Source organism: Microplitis mediator, chromosome 1 (genome assembly GCF_029852145.1).
Source record: "Microplitis mediator isolate UGA2020A chromosome 1, iyMicMedi2.1, whole genome shotgun sequence".
Classification (NCBI taxonomy): Eukaryota; Metazoa; Arthropoda; class Insecta; order Hymenoptera; family Braconidae; genus Microplitis; species Microplitis mediator.
Genome location: NC_079969.1, coordinates 10,034,986 through 10,051,011, shown reverse-complemented (window position 1 = coordinate 10,051,011; position 16,026 = coordinate 10,034,986). Strand labels below are relative to the sequence as shown.

General features: G+C 27.6%; 3 protein-coding genes across 10 annotated transcripts in view; 2 read left to right on the top strand and 1 right to left on the bottom strand.

The window, feature by feature from the left end:
* LOC130670098 (uncharacterized) overlaps positions 1–2,514 on the top strand; it is a 38,540-nt gene extending 36,026 nt beyond the window's left edge. The window contains exons 3-8 of the mRNA XM_057473301.1: positions 140–346; positions 416–746; positions 969–1,160; positions 1,248–1,578; positions 1,659–1,931; positions 2,006–2,514. Of these exons, the coding sequence (XP_057329284.1) occupies positions 450–746; positions 969–1,160; positions 1,248–1,578; positions 1,659–1,931; positions 2,006–2,421 (1,509 nt within the window). The 5' untranslated portion in view covers positions 140–346; positions 416–449 and the 3' untranslated portion in view covers positions 2,422–2,514. The remainder of the gene's footprint in view (positions 1–139; positions 347–415; positions 747–968; positions 1,161–1,247; positions 1,579–1,658; positions 1,932–2,005) is intronic.
* A 2,384-nt stretch (positions 2,515–4,898) lies between these two features.
* LOC130678284 (peripheral plasma membrane protein CASK) overlaps positions 4,899–16,026 on the top strand; it is a 33,424-nt gene continuing 22,296 nt past the window's right edge. For 2 of the 8 annotated variants that reach the window (XM_057485422.1, XM_057485423.1), the window contains exons 1-11: positions 4,951–5,224; positions 9,997–10,109; positions 10,173–10,278; positions 10,344–10,421; positions 11,238–11,410; positions 11,600–11,671; positions 13,244–13,419; positions 14,269–14,391; positions 14,477–14,657; positions 14,725–14,846; positions 15,786–15,965. In XM_057485422.1, the coding sequence (XP_057341405.1) occupies positions 5,166–5,224; positions 9,997–10,109; positions 10,173–10,278; positions 10,344–10,421; positions 11,238–11,410; positions 11,600–11,671; positions 13,244–13,419; positions 14,269–14,391; positions 14,477–14,657; positions 14,725–14,846; positions 15,786–15,965 (1,383 nt within the window). In that variant the 5' untranslated portion in view covers positions 4,951–5,165. Of the gene's footprint in view, positions 5,225–9,996; positions 10,110–10,172; positions 10,279–10,343; positions 10,422–11,237; positions 11,411–11,599; positions 11,672–13,243; positions 13,420–14,268; positions 14,392–14,476; positions 14,658–14,724; positions 14,847–15,785; positions 15,966–16,026 lie in introns of all 8 variants that reach the window. The other 6 variants (XM_057485421.1, XM_057485420.1, XM_057485425.1 and 3 more) reach the window with 6 other exon arrangements.
* Positions 6,665–9,679, bottom strand: LOC130678285 (uncharacterized). The gene is made up of 3 exons (XM_057485428.1): positions 9,300–9,679; positions 9,069–9,230; positions 6,665–7,820 (listed from the first exon to the last, which is right to left on the bottom strand). The coding sequence occupies exons 1-3, from the start codon at positions 9,361–9,363 to the stop codon at positions 6,793–6,795; spliced, it is 1,254 nt and encodes a 417-aa protein (XP_057341411.1). The 5' UTR covers positions 9,364–9,679; the 3' UTR covers positions 6,665–6,792.

Genomic DNA, 16,026 nt, shown 5'->3' with positions numbered 1-16,026 from the left:
GACGATTTAAGGTAATACTCTTTGATTTAATTCCAAAAAATAAATAAAAATAAAAACATTAATTCAATTATTATCTTGTACGAATTTAATTAAAGCTGAAAAAAAAAAAATTTACTAAATTATTGAAATATTTTTGCAGATACTTAAGATGTCGAGCAATTGTAACTCAACGATGTCGAGCTCGGGGTACAAAATTTTTAGACCACCCAATCATCCTCACCAGAGCACATTGCCACGGCCGTGATGAAGATGAAGAAGATCGCCTGCAATTCCAGCGAGACCTTATTCGTGGTGCTCAGGCTTCATTCCTGCCATTAAAAACAGTTTATAATACTGTTTTGGAACAGTAAGTTAGAAATAAAAAAAATTATTGATATACGTAAGCTATATTTTCTGATTTTAAATATGATTGTAGTCATCCTAATCGAGATGGAAAGCAAACATACCGAATGGTGTGTAGACTGATGTCAAATGCTCGTGACAGAATGGATCTACCTGATCCCCAATCATATTCGGATTTGATAAATGTTATGTACAGTGCAGCGTTTGGTTCATTAAAAAGATACACAAATATGAATTCAATTCAGTTAAACTACGTAGGTAATGATGCATTAATTATCGGAGATCCTGATTTCATTCAGTCAATAAATTTCACTGTCATTCATACAAGCTCAACAGCTTCAGTTGTGCCGGAATTTAACAATGCTCAGTTACTCACTTACATCTTAGCAGAAGTGAATGGTCATGTATGTATAAATATGACGTGTCTTATTTCTACAAATTACTACTTCTTTTCTTCATTTGATTTCATCTCTTTATTAATATAAATTATTTACCTCTATATTATATATATTATACATATTTTTTTGTTGCTTGAACTATCAAAACATCTAATTTTCATTGGAGAATCTTTATTTTAAATTGTTGTCTGCCTAAATTAAAAATGGATTATGTGTAATTTTTATTAGGTATTTCCAATTGTTACCATATTATGGTCTCGAAGGACTCCAGCAGTGTGTGCCGCTGTTTTGAATATTATACATCATCAATATATTAGAAATGCGCCACTTACGATCTTTACTGATTTTGATTTGAAGCTGTACTTTGAGCATGAATTTCCTAATAGCGTAATTCTGGGAACTTATCATAGTTATTGTCGTGTACGTAAACTTAGATATATTATATTTCATAATTTTACATTCATAAGTATTGTTATTTTACGAGATTTTTTTTTTTAATTTTTATAGATTATTTTTCAAAAAGCTTTGAATCTGGAACTTGACACTAATGCCATTGAAGTTCAAGAGTTTCTAAAAAAATGTATGGGACTTATTCTTTTGCCAGAGAATCATACTTCTGCAGCATTGACGAGTTTGACTCAATCTCTTCCACCGAATTGGCTTCACCAGTTACAACCGTTTATTAATTACTTGCAAACTGAATGGATTGACGGTGTCACCCCAAATAGACTGTCATTATTTCAAAGCCTAAAAGGAGTCAACAACATTTCCGTTTTATTCACTCGCGAGTTACAATATCGACTGAGAAATCGAAACCCAACAATCTGGAGTTTTTTAAGTATGTAAAACTAATTAAAGTTGAATTTACATGTGTCTAATTTAGAATAAATATTAAAGTATGTGGTTTTAATTTTTCAGGAAGTTATGTCCAATTTATAAATGCAGCAGCATTAGACGTAATCAAAATTGTACGCCAACCATGTGCTACCATTAAATTTCCTGGTATCAGCGCGCTTTGTGTCCAACGACTTTTATTGCGGAAACAGTGGAGTGCTGTTAATGATAATAGAATTTCACCTTTGGAATTTTTAAACGCTGTAATGCCAATCCAAACAGAATATTTTAACAATTTACTTCACAATGCTGAATTTTTAATAGAACAGCAACTGCTTGTTAATGAAACAAATAATGGTAAGAATTAAAAATTTCACATGTAAGCATTAAATTTATCAAGTCACTAATTACTTTTATCCTTATATTTACAGTAGAACCTATGGTTGAAGCTATTGAAATGATATGTACAATCTGCTATGATGATCCTGTTACTGTTGTCTGCTTACCATGTCTTCACATACAAATGTGCACTGAGTGTGCCAATAACACTCAGGAGCAAGCAAGAATAAATCACAGACCTCTCTTGTGTCCTTTTTGTAACTTGCCGTCAGAGCTTCGTCAAGGGAACTTCAGAGTTGATCCACAAATCAATATTCCATTAATGACATGTGAATTATGTAATATTAACTCAGTAAAAATTGTTTGTTTTCCGTGCTTGCACATAAAAATGTGTGTACCTTGCTCTGAAGAAAGAGCAGCAGCTGCTGTTAATGAAGATATCGATGTACACTGTCCATTTTGTGATGAGCCAGCTGTCTTCCAGCGAGGATTTTTTCCGCTTGCTTAAACTTACTTTTATTTAAAGTCAACTAACTATGTTTTCAAATTTAATATTTAATTTACATTTTTTAATTATGTTTAATTATAAGAACGAATTCATTTGGTCTTGAAAAATGTTAACTTAAAAGCATTTTTATAATAATTTTTAATGTTCAATTTTTTTATGTATCTGATTTATTGAGAATAAAAAATATCTACAGAATTTTGTATTGATCATTTCTTATGCGATAGAAATTGTTATAATAAAAATTATTTTCTCCATAAATCTAATTAAATTTTTTCATTATTTAAACAAATCAATTAGTTTCATATATGATATTATTTTAAAACACATGAAATCGCAACTAAAAAAAAAACAAAAAAAAAATTTATTTACAGTGTACCAGGGTTAATCTTTAAATTATAAATGTAAAATAAACTTACACAATTAATTTACAAGTTTAATTAATTAGTTATTTTTTAATTACAGCAATCTGTTTTCAAAACAGATTTCGTTTTTTGCTAACAATAAAGAGTACAATTAACTGTCGTCGGTATTATAGTTTTTGGTGTTATTGACTGTCCACGGAAGTTGGTAATGTAGAACTTAATCGATCTTTAGATAATAAAACTTTATATATACTCTATGTTTCGATGACAATGATTGTTTTCATTTATTTCAATTCAAGTATTTATTATTCTATTACTAATTATTTTATATAAATCATATTTCGATGTGATTTATATTTTACAATTTTCTTTCGATAATTTTCTGTTTCGTAAATTTATACTGTTACAGATTTGAAGTTTTAAACTTTTGGTTTAGTCATAGACATTTCTTTTCGACGAGATTGTCTACTCGACAACTTGTCGCATCTCGGAGATTTCGCATCGAACAAATGTCTTTTGGACAATGGCTCTGGCCCCCTCACATGGCCCCCGCGTAGCATTTAAATTACTAAAGCGCGGGAAATATTTACATTACATGATTTGAATTTCAATTGTAAATATTTATTTATAGAATTATCAGTTCATATTAATCATTATTTTTCATTATCATCAAAAACTTTAATCTTCACATCAATTCAAAGGTAATCAAAATTAACATTTGAATATACTAATAAAAATATGAATATAAGCAATTTAATAGCTCATTAAATTTTCTACAAAATAGATTTTAGTACATTTTTGTTTTTAATTTAATAACTCCAATGTTATTGCAACTTGAAGTAATAAAAAAAATTAAACAATTTCTACAATAATTTGGCCTTTATATATTTTATTGATAACTTTAAAAATATCAAAATTACATCAAAACGATGAAACCTTTTTTGTAACAAATTTAATTTCCTACAACTTTTCTTCGAAAAATTTTTTTCTTAAATTTATAGTTTGTTATATATTTAACAAATAAACAAATCTTTGTTTTCCGGATTTGAATTTGGCGGGAAAATTATAAAATTAAAATAATTATAACAATAACGTAATTACTATCATATTAATAATAAAAATTAATTGTTAAAAAATGTATATATTTAATTAGCTTATAAAAAAAATTACCGCAGCGTTGTAACAAAACCCCGCGAAATTCAAATAAAAAAGTCTTGATATTAAAAAGTATTTTATAAAAATAACATCTAATTATCCGCATGATAACTCATATAATTGATTATTATTAACAAGCGATAAGAGTTGATCGGTTGAAAGAAAAAACACCCCGCCCACATTCCTAAAAATAAATCCACCCCTCCATCTCTAATGAAATTAAATCTTTCAAAATTAATTCCCACCTTCAGCCTTTAAAAAAATTCCGCGAAAAATAAATTTTTGAAAACAAATAATCAAAAATTACTATATAATAATAGTAATAATAATAAATAAATATATAAATATATAAAATATGTTAATTAACCAGCATGAGATCGCCACGCCCGTGGAAGCTCGAGGTCAGAGACAGAGACGTGGAGGCGGCTTCGACGCAGTCGCTCGTCCTCTCGAGCACCAGTTTTGCCTCGGTAACCTGCACGGGCAATTCTTAAACGTCTCTACCTACTATTCCAACATATATACATGTATATACATATATATACATATATATAAATTAACCCCTCACTCCTCAGTAGCCAACAAACTAGACAAATAATCAGTCGTCCTCTTATTCAATTCGTGTTCTAGTCAATAACAAAAATAAATATATATATTATGTATTTAAAACATAATAAATATGACCGGAAGTGAAATGAAAACTAAAGTAAAGGGCTAAAAGCCATTTAAATGTCTAGTGAATTTTATTATCATTGTTTTTATTTGAATTAATTAAAAGTTTATTAATTGATGGCTAGTTAATTAATTAATTAATTAAGTGATTAGATTTATTTATAAATTTGTTTATATATATATATAATATATATCAAGTGTTATTTGTTGGGAGGTTATATTAATGTGGCGACCGGTGACGTGAAAATTGTACGATATCTTGTGTCACGGCTCTAAATATATATATATATATATACATATTTATATATATATATATATATATATATATATATATATATTGGGGAATATATGTGGGTTTGAAAGTGACGTTCTAGTCACACAAGTTGACACGTGATTGTAAAGTAATAATAATATTAAATAATAGTAATAATAATTAAATAATAATAATAAATAGTAGTAGGGGTAATAATAAATAATTTGAATTGTTTATGAGTTTGGCGGGTGAATATTAAATTTAAACTCTGGTATTAATTTTAGTGAGTGTGTCTTGTCACAATGGCGGATGACGAAGTGCTCTTCGATGATGTTTACGAGCTGGGAGAAGTTATTGGCAAGTGAGTACATATACTGATATCATATACATTGTTTGGTATTTATATATTCATACATATATGTATATATATAGTGTGTGCGGGTGATAAGTTTATGAGATGAGTTGGTAGAGAACAGGATTATTTAATAAGATTGTTTTATAGGAGTGGGAGTGGGTGGAAGACAATAGGCTGATTGGGTTATGTTGGTGATGGTGATGGTTCTGGTGGTGGTTCATTGGGTGGATGGTGCATTGGTTGAATTGTCTGGTAATTAGCTTGTATGCCTGTGGTTTTTGGATAAGGTATTGGATTTGAATTGTAGACGGGGTTTTAATTGGAGGATCGAGTTTTGATATTGAAAAGCGGGTGGGTAATTGGGTTAAGAGTTGAGCTGATGAGGGTGAGGACGATTGTTATTTTGTTTCTATGGAATAATTATTGGATGGATTTTATTTTTTAAGTTGATTCCTTGGAAATCTAATTATTGTACTTGTCCTCATAGTGGATTTTTTTATCCTGAAATTGACAGACAATCAAAAAATTTTCTGACTGTTGTTTCAACAAATCAATTACAGAAAAAAAATAAAAATATGCACGTGTAGAAAATTTAAATAACTATAGGTACAATTTTTTTTTTTATAATTAAATGTTTTAAAAAAAATCCAAAAATTATTAGATGTCGGCTAACTTCGGTATCATGATTTTTTTATATAATTTCGCAGTAATATATTATAGTAAGTAGAGTAGGTTTAAAAAATATCATTGCTCCAAAAATTTATATATGTAATATAACCCACCGTGTCATCAAAATAGCCTACAAAGCGATACAAAAAAATTTTTTTGACTTCTTATTAAATTTAAGGCCACAATTTGTTAGAATGTAATTAATAGTCAATAGGGTTGTCGTTAAAAATTAAATTTTCTTAGTCGCCCCATTAAAAGCTTCTTTTTAGCAAAAAAATACGTGGGGAATTTGATTTTTTCATTTTAAGTAAAAAGAACACGTGCCTCAGGACGATCAGAGTTCATTTTTCGATACAATTGCGGTTTTTTTTAAATATCTCATGAAATATGCAGATTAAAGGAAAAAGTCACAGGAACAATTTTGTAGAAAATTAAATTTTTGATAAAAAAGGTCATGTTCATTTTTTTTATAAATTGTGTATTTATGAAGATATTTTTTAAAAAATTTTTTTAGATCTTATGAATTGAGTGTTTTAAGGATTACGAATGTTAAAGAAACCGAGAATTTTAATTTTTAGTATTTAAATTTAATTAAACAGGGAAATAAATTTTCTAAAAATAATTGTAGAATTATTTAATCGGAGTATTTTTTTTTTCAAACTTTTAGAGTATCGATAATTAAAAGTTTGATTATTATTTAATTTCAAAGAAGTTTTAATTTTAAAATTCTCGTATTTTTAAATTATTAAAGAAATAATTTTTTAAATAATTGGCGGGATTTTCAAATTTTTATTTTAACATGAGACTAAAAAATTATAAAAAATTTATCACAGATTAAAAATTACCATATTTTCATTAAAAATTAAATAATCGTCTTGATGAAAAATTAAGTAGAAAAAAAGTGATTACACTAAAATTCCCTCGACAGGAAATTCAGGTATCGAAGCTACAACTTTTCTCAACTCATTGACATCGCACACATAAGAAATACCCTTAGTCAAAGATTTTTTATTCCACTTGAGCCATTTTATGTCCATATCCTCAGAGACGTCTCTGCAAATAAACATATCCTGAGTAACGGATTTTCTATACGGATCATTTAAACCAATGAAAGCTGTTCCTTTTCTAATTTCCGGCTGGTAAATTATTTTCCAATAAAATCTGGGAACTTCCAGCACTCGGACAGTCTCATTGGCAAATAAAAAAACCGGCACTTGATTTTTATCATCTTCCTCTATAACAATTTCCATCTGATCGTGTACTCCAGTGTACACTTCAAGATTAAGTCCGCGTTTGCTAGCAAATGTCCTGATATTATTTTCCAAAGTGTTCCAATTTCCGCCATTGAAACTCTGCCACTGAGGAGCAGCATTGAGGTACCAGAAGGTCGATCGCTGCTCATTCCCGTAGACAAAGTCACTCTTTGCTACCATGTGGCCCCTTGATAAAAATCGGGTCGAATTTACTGCGACAAATTTGCTGACTAATTTTTTTGAGCCCAATAATAGTTCAAAGCTCGCAACTTGTGTTGAGACTTTGTAGAATTTTTCCAGGTTGTAATTTGATGAAAAATTGCTGCTGGCCCACCGTCGCGGTCGCGGAAATTCCGATTGTAAGTTGCCGATTTTATTTGTCAGCTTGTAGTGAGTGAAATAAGTCCAGTGTCGGGTATCATTGAAACACACCTCGATTGTACGCAAAAATTCATCGTTATTATTTACGTCTGTTAAAAGAAATCCTATTTCTATATGAGTATTGTTGTTATAACAATTAGATCCCGTTTTACGAGCCACGTGCTTGGGAAAATAATTACATGAAATATTTTTTAAATTAAATTCTGAGAAATTGAAAAAATATTTTTTATGAATACATGTTAATTCTATTGACGTCCTGCTGGTAGTATTATCTATGCCCTTGAGATAATTATTTTTACCTGTAATTAAAAATTTAATTAAGACATTTGGTGATAATTAGTTTTTTGTCTTAGTAATTTATTTTTAGTAGAGTTAATTGATATTAAGCATCAGGAAGTAATTTCATGAAATTTGTTCATGAAATAGTTGATTGGTGTAGAGAGTGCGATGGCGAGTAAAAAGAGTACTCACAACAATACTTTTGGATGTGTATGAAATAACGAAATTAATTTGAAAATTTTAATTAATAATTAAAGCGACAAATGACTTTATCAAAATATATCGATGTTGGTACTCATTTTACGCAGAATTTAGCCGTCTTAAATAATATGATATTTATTTTGCACGGAGAGAAAAGAATGGGAATTTTTCCAATTTTGCTTAAGGGAAATTCCATTGTTGACGCAGCAAGTTTTGCTCTATCAACGTAGGAAATTTCGCTAGAAAAAAACGAGAATCTAACGATATTTTATAGAAATCTTACCCACATATTATAGGGATGTCTTCTATATTACCATTAGAAAAATTTCCATGTAGATATAGAAAAATTCCTCTGTTAACATTCCTGAAATTCCTGAGTAATTTCTTCTATATTGACATAGGAATTTTTCCTAGGTTGACAAAGAAAAAACTCGTCTGTTAACATAAGAAGTATTCCTACGTTGACATAGTAAAAATAACTATTTGTTCTTATATTACACAGTTATTTCCAATGTTGGTATAGAAAAATTTACATTGTCGACAGAATTAATCCGTACGTAACAAAGCAAAATTTTCGTTGTGACATAATTACAATTTATTTGTTGACATAGTAAAACTTACAACGCTAACAAAGGAAGTTCCCTTAAGCAAAATTGGAGAAATTATGAGTGAGAATGTAGCAGACATCAGACAAATTTAAAATTATTAATAAATAGAGTAAATCATTATTAAAATAAAATTTTTAAAAATGCGCATTTAAAAAATTTAAAAATTATTAAGTGCATTTTTTCGAAATATTTTTTTTTTAATTATTTACTCTACTTGTGAATAATTTTAAATTTGTCTGATGTCTGCTACATTCACACTTATGAGAAATTCCTATTTTTTTTTCTCCATCTACGATAAAAATTATTAACTCAATATATTTAAAAAATAAAATTTTCAGAACAATGAATTGACAGTTGAATTAAATACCAAGGACTTTATTAAAATTTATTGATGTGAATACTCATTTAACGCAGAATTTCGTGGACTTTCTGAAAACTTTGTTAGTTTAATTTTTTTACCTGGACACGCCAAAATAATTTTATCCATCGTAAAAACATCCAGCCGATCTTTACGTTGCGGATACAAAAAACTGGTTGAATTATTTCTAGTCAAAATCAGCGGCTGTGGTTTAGCGAAATCTCCATGCTTGTAATTAATATTAATTGAACACGAATTCAGAGCTAGATAAAAAATGTTGAAAATAAAAAAGAAAAAATCAATTTTAAGCCGAAAGCTTTCTAAGTACTCACCATTGATAGTACGTGTACTTGTTAAAGTAGAACGTAAGAGCATAAGCAAAATAAGGCCAAACATTTTTACAAACCGTTAACTTAAGACTTTTTAACTCTCCAAGCAAACTCATATATATATCTCTATAAATAAATATAAAAAAGTGTACTGACGTTCAAAGAGCACGTGGGGACTTTTCAATTTTATTTAATGCTATCGACCTAGGCGTGATTTTCTCCATACCTTGAATAATATTATCACTAACATATATTTGTTGTTATTATCAATTATCAGTACTGATAAATTTTTTGATAAAAAATTTATTTTGGCCCACGTTTAGTTAAAATTTTTTATAATTTATTTATTATCACTCGAACTAGCAGATTTATGAAAAAAAAATATAAGGACATTTTTTATCGGAAACTTCATTTTCTATAAAAAAGGTGCTTATTACTTTTTATGTAAATCTAAAAATTAAGCTGTAATTGGAAGTATTGGATATAAAGATTTGAAAAAACGATTTAAAAAAAAAATTTTTACTTTAAAATTTATTACCGATCAAACTATTAGGATAAAAAAAAAATGATAAGGAACTTTTTTGTAGAAAATTTAATTCTCTACAATTTTACTTTGAGATATTTTTACCATATCTCTAATAGTTTAATTTATATTTAAATTTTAAGTATTAAAAACCTTATAAATTTTAAATATTTACAGGGGACCATTCAGTTTAGTAAGAAAATGTGTATTAAGACAAACAGGACAAATATTTGGTGTGAAAATAGTCGACGTAGCTAAATTTACATCAAGTCCTGGTTTAAGCACCGCTGGTACGTAATTAAATAAATTAATTACAATTTTTAATTTATTAATTAAAAAAAATTTCTTTTTAGATTTGAAAAGAGAGGCAACAATATGTCACATGTTAAAGCATCCACATATTGTGGAATTGTTAGAAACTTACAGTTCCGAAGGGATGCTCTACATGGTGTTCGAATAGTAAGTCGATCATTATTTTTATTATTGTTAATTAATTAAATCACGAATTAATTTTATTATTTTAGTATGGATGGTTCAGACCTTTGTTTCGAAGTTGTTAGACGTGCAACTGCTGGATTCGTGTACAGTGAGGCTGTAGCTAGGTAATTTATCTAATTTTAATTACTGTAATGAGTAATGCAAACAAGGAAAAAAAAATAATTGTCTGGGAGAGAGCGAGAACTAGACATCGGACTATTCAATCGGTTTTTTTTTTTTTTAATATTTGTTAACTTATTGATTAAACTTTATTCACTCGTGTCCAACTATTTTTATTTTTATTTATATGACGTATATATGATCTGTGTTAGATGAATAAAAGATGCAAAGGGTGCTATTGAATATATTTTTTTTTTTTTAAAGTTCATAGTTAAAAATATTTTTAATTACGAATTTTAAAATTTCAATTGTGGTTAAAATATTAAATTTACGGGAAAAGTCATAAAGACCTTTTTTGTAGAGAATTAAATTTCCTATAAGAAAGGTCCTTATCCGCGAATTGATATCTTCAATATTTTACTTACAATTTAAATTCAAACATTTTCAATCGATAATTTAAAAATTTGAATTGTGATTAAAATATTGTATTTACGAGCAAAGTTATAGAGGCCTTTTTTGTAGAGAATTAAATTTCCTATAAAAAAGGTCCTTATCCGCAAATTGAAATCTTCAATATTTTACTTACAATTTAAATTCAAACATTTTTAATTGAGAATTTAAAAATTTTAATTGTGATTAAAATATTGAATTTACGGAAAAAGTTGCGAAGACCTTTTTTGTAGAGAATTAAATTTCCTATAAGAAAGGTCCTAATCCGCGAATTGATATTTTCAATATTTTACTTCCAATTTAAATTCACACATAAACAAAAAAATTTGATTTTCTAATATAATAAAAAAATTTTGTTTATCTTTTTATAGTCATTATATGAGACAAATATTAGAGGCATTAAAGTATTGTCATGAAAATGACATTATTCATCGAGATATTAAACCACAATGTGCATTGCTAGCCGGTAAAGAAAATTCTGCGCCCGTCAAGTTGCGCGGATTTTGTGTTGCGACCCAACTGCCAGCCTCCTCAAATAACACAGGTAATTTTTTTCCAAAAACAAAAAATGATATTAATAACAATGTAAACTCCGGTAATTAACAAAAAGCCTAAAAAAATTTTTTTTTTAATTATTATTATTAATTAATAATTTATTTTTATTTTATAATAACAAAAAAAAACTACACACAAAAAATCTGTATACAAAAAAAATGATTTAATATTAATGCAGAGAATTACACGACCGAGTATCGACAGTATCTGAGCCCGAAGGGGCAGCTGTACTTGAAGACCGATAGCGAGGGTAAGCGTTCAATTCAAAAAAAGAAAAAAAATCAAATCAAATCGAAAACATTCAATTAAAAAAATTAAAAATAAATACATCCAGCATTAATTATTAATTTATTAACAATTGATTGAAAAGCAACCAGAATTAAACCTTCACCTTTCAGAGGATTCATCCGATCATGCTACACGATGCCTCTAATTAATTAATTAGATTCTTTATTTATTTATTTTTTTATTTTCACTAACGCAGTCACAGATATTTATTTGCTACTGCTTTTGCTTGTTTCCTTTTTTATTATAGCACAGCAAAAAAAATTTATTAATCATTTTAATAGTTAATTATTAATTAATTAATATTATTATTATTATTAACTCATAGCACGTATGAACATTAAAAATTAAACCTTAATTACTCGACCTGTAATTAGGGGGTTTTGATTAAATTTTTTTTTTCAGAGATAACAGTCTGGAGAATAAGATCCTGGATTCAAAATAATAATTAATTAAAGAAATTAATCAATTAAATATTGGAGTATTGAAAATTCACTGAAAAAAAAAAAAAAAAAATTTGAACTAGAGTTAATTTCAAGAGTAGAAATTTTCTTTTGACATTTTGGTACTGGAATAGTTCTCCAGACTCTGGAGTATTGATGAAAAAAAATTTTTTTCAATTCTTAAAAGAATTAATTAAAGTATTCAATATTATTTTCCATTGGTCTATTTATCAAAAAAATTTATTTTATTTAAAGAAAAAAAAAAATTCCTGCCGATGCAAACAAAAAAAGCTTTTGCATTTCTCAAAAAATGAGAAACTCTACAATTACCTTTAAAATAATCATTTTATTGTGTACCAATGCATGGAAATGATATTTAATCATTAACACTAATAATTAATTATAAAAAAATATTTTTTATTTTAAATTCAAATTGTAATTAAACTACTAAATTTACATGAAAAGTCATCAGGACCTTTTTTATAGGAAATTTAATTCTCTTTAAAAAAGGTCCTGTTGACCTTTTATGTAAATTCAATAGTTTAATTACAATTTTAATTTAAAGTACTTAACTCCAAATCACTCAATTTTAAAACATTATTAAGAGTCCTTTAAGTTTTTAAATTAAAATCCTGAATTATCTATCAGGTTTATCAGAAAAGTGATAAGGACCTTTTTTACAGGAAATTTAATTCTCTTTAAAAAAGGTCCTGTTGACCTTTCATGTAAATTCAATAGTTTAATTACAATTCCAATTTAAAGTACTTGACTCCAAATCGCTTAATTTTTTAAAATTATTACGAGTCCTTTAAGTTTTTAAATTAAAATCCTGAATGATTTATCAGGTTTATCAAAAAAAATGATAAGGAACTTTTTGATAGTAAATTTAATTCTCTACAAAAAAGGTATCTATCATTTTCCTGATAAACCGATTTAATTTTATGAAATTTTAAATCATCACATGAATAATAAGTAAATTTAAAAAGTTAATTACTGCACATTTTTTTGCTATTACACCGTTCATTACCCCTTGATATATAATTATGATTATTATTAGTAATTGTAATAACATTTCATAAATTTAAAAAAATTAGGAAGGGTAGGATGCAGACATTTCATGGCCCCGGAGGTGATCCAACGCCGTCAGTACGGAAAACCTGGTGACGTTTGGGCTGCTGGTGTCTTATTGCACGTCTTGTTGACAGGCACATTACCGTTTTTGGGATCTGGTGATCGTTTGAGAGACGCAATATGTCGAGGGCGTGTGCAAGTAAGCAATTGATATTCATTTTGAACCCCTCAATACGACTGATAAATTTTTTATTGACAATAATAGTTTTGAATTTTATTTTTAATTAAAATATTAGATTCGGATCAAAATTTGCAAAGACCTTTTTTGTAGAAAATTAAATTTCCTGTAAAGAAAAGGATCATTTTGATTTTCCGGAAAATTTATCCTTTATCTAGAAATTTGATTCCCAGTACTCAGTACCGGGATTTGAGAAAAAAAATTGATCCTAGAAAATTTTTTTTTGTTTATAATTAAAATGCTGATTGAAATATTAGATTTAGGTAAAAATGTATTGTGACCTTTTTTGTAGAGAATTAAATTTCCTATTAAAAAGGTTCTCATAAATTTTCCGGAAAATTGATCCTTCATCTCGAAATTTAATTCCAAACACTTAGTAACGGGATTTGAGAAAAAAATTTGATCCTATAAGATTTTTTTTTGTTTATAATTGAAATTCTGATTGAAATAATAGATTTAGGTAAAAATTTATTGTGAACTTTTTTGTAGAGAATCAAATTTCCTATAGAAAAGGTTCTTGTAAATTTTCATGGGAAATTGATCCTTTATCTAGAAATTTAATTCCAAGTACTCAGTACCGAGATTTGAGAAAAAAATTTAATCCTAGTAGATTTTTTTTGTTTATAATTAAAATACTGATTGAAATATTAGATTTAGGTAAAAATTTATTGGGACTTTTTTTGTAGAGAATTAAATTTCCTGTAAAAAAGGTTCTCATAAATTTTCATGAAAAGTCAATAGTAAGCCGGTATTTTAAATTGTAATCAGCCGAGGAAATTGGAAAGTGTTTAATTTATTAATTAATTATAGATGGAATCACCAATATGGGATTATATAAGCGAGCCGGCGAAAGATTTGATCGAGAGAATGTTAACAGTTGATGTTAATCATCGAATAACGATACAGGAAGTTCTTAATCATAAGTGGCTTAGAGTAAGAATTGAAAAAAAATTCATTTTTTATTTTTTCCAAGTAATAATTTTTCTTTTTACTCAAAATTTTTTTAATTGATTTCTAGGATAGAGACAAGGGTGCTGCACGTATTCATTTAAGTGAAACAATCGAGGAATTGAAAAAATTTAATTCTAGAAGAAAGCTCAAGGAATCTGTTAGAAAAGCCATTGACTCACCAAAGTGGCATTTAGATAATTCAAGTGATAGTTTTTCAGATGTGGGTGATGATGATATTATTTCCAAAGGTTCGTTGTAATTTATTTACTTATTTTTTTTTTTTTTCATTTTTATTATTTTATTTTTTTTTTTTAGATGCTGTAGATGAAATACTCGATTCTTTAGACGATATTGAGATTTTACAAGAGAGTGCGAGACTTACACGTGCTGAAGTACTTGCTGCTGTTGATGATTATTGGTTACGCGGGCTATTGGAGGTAAATATCAGTTTTATTTCTTTACAAAATTTTTTTAGACTATTTCGAATGGTACCACTGAATTTTTGAGACAATTTCCGTTAGTTTGAATACCCACATCAATATGTTTTGTCCATAAGCAAAATTACCATTTCTTAAATAATTAATTAAACAAGCAAACAAGAAAAAAAAAATAAACGAAATAAACTGTTGTTGGTACTCATTCTATAGGAAATTTCTCTACAACTAAAATCTTTCGCTCACTTTCCTCGAAAACATTTTTTACTCAAAAAATATTTTGAAAACCATTTTACCCCTGATTAAACTTATCAATTACTACTTGCTCGTAGTATGAGCTTGTGGGTACTCATTTTACGCGAAATCACGCCCACTACACGACCATACCCCTCTTTTTTACCAAAAAAAAATTGTTTTTTTTTTCCGAAAAAACTAACTATCATCTCCTGCAATCTCAATAATTAACTTTGAGGTCATAAAAATAAACAAATCAGTATAAAAAGAACTAAAATATAAAATTATTTGAATAATCAGCGGAAAATCGATCTTTTCCGAGCTTGCGCTTTTGCGCTCCACTATTTACCATTCCTTATGTTACGTGCATCCAATCTTATTCAAGAGGACAGTGTTCTAAAATAAAAAAGAAAACAAATAAACACAAGTAGATAAAATATAAAAACATTATTCAAAGCGCCAGATGCACAAGAATTTTAATAAAATTTTTTATTTCCTATTTAATCAACATATAAATAAATAAATAATAAATTTACATTTAATTGAATGATAGTTAATTAATAATGAAATTAAATGACATTATTTTTTTAAATAATTCATATTTATTTTACGATTTAATAAAAATTACAAATTTATTGGTACGAATTTTTTTTTTTTTTTTTTTTTCTTTATATTAATTAATTAGTCAATTAAATTATTTGTTGACAGTTATACGATAGAATTGAAACAAAAATACCAACGCCAACTCGTCCGCCACCAACAGATGCCTCAATTCGCTTGCGTGAAGTCGAGGAATTATTGCGGGAACTAGAATTATCAAAATTTCGTAATATTGATCTCTGTGATTTACATGAACTACAGGAATTGCTCAGTCAACCTCATATTAAGGTAATTATCTTATAATTACTCATTAACTACTCGTATTATTTTATTTGAATTTTTGGCGGCA

What these genes read in the sequence shown, in the direction of transcription:
- LOC130678285 (XM_057485428.1), bottom strand. Translation starts at nt 9,363, where the DNA reads ATGTTTGGCCTTATTTTGCTTATGCTCTTACGTTCTACTTTAACAAGT. An exon ending in AAGTACACGTACTATCAATG is followed by an intron (nt 9,231 to 9,299) that starts GTGAGTACTTAG and finishes TTTTTTATCTAG; the next exon opens with CTCTGAATTCGTGTTCAATT. An exon ending in AATTATTTTGGCGTGTCCAG is followed by an intron (nt 7,821 to 9,068) that starts GTAAAAAAATTA and finishes TTTTAATTACAG; the next exon opens with GTAAAAATAATTATCTCAAG.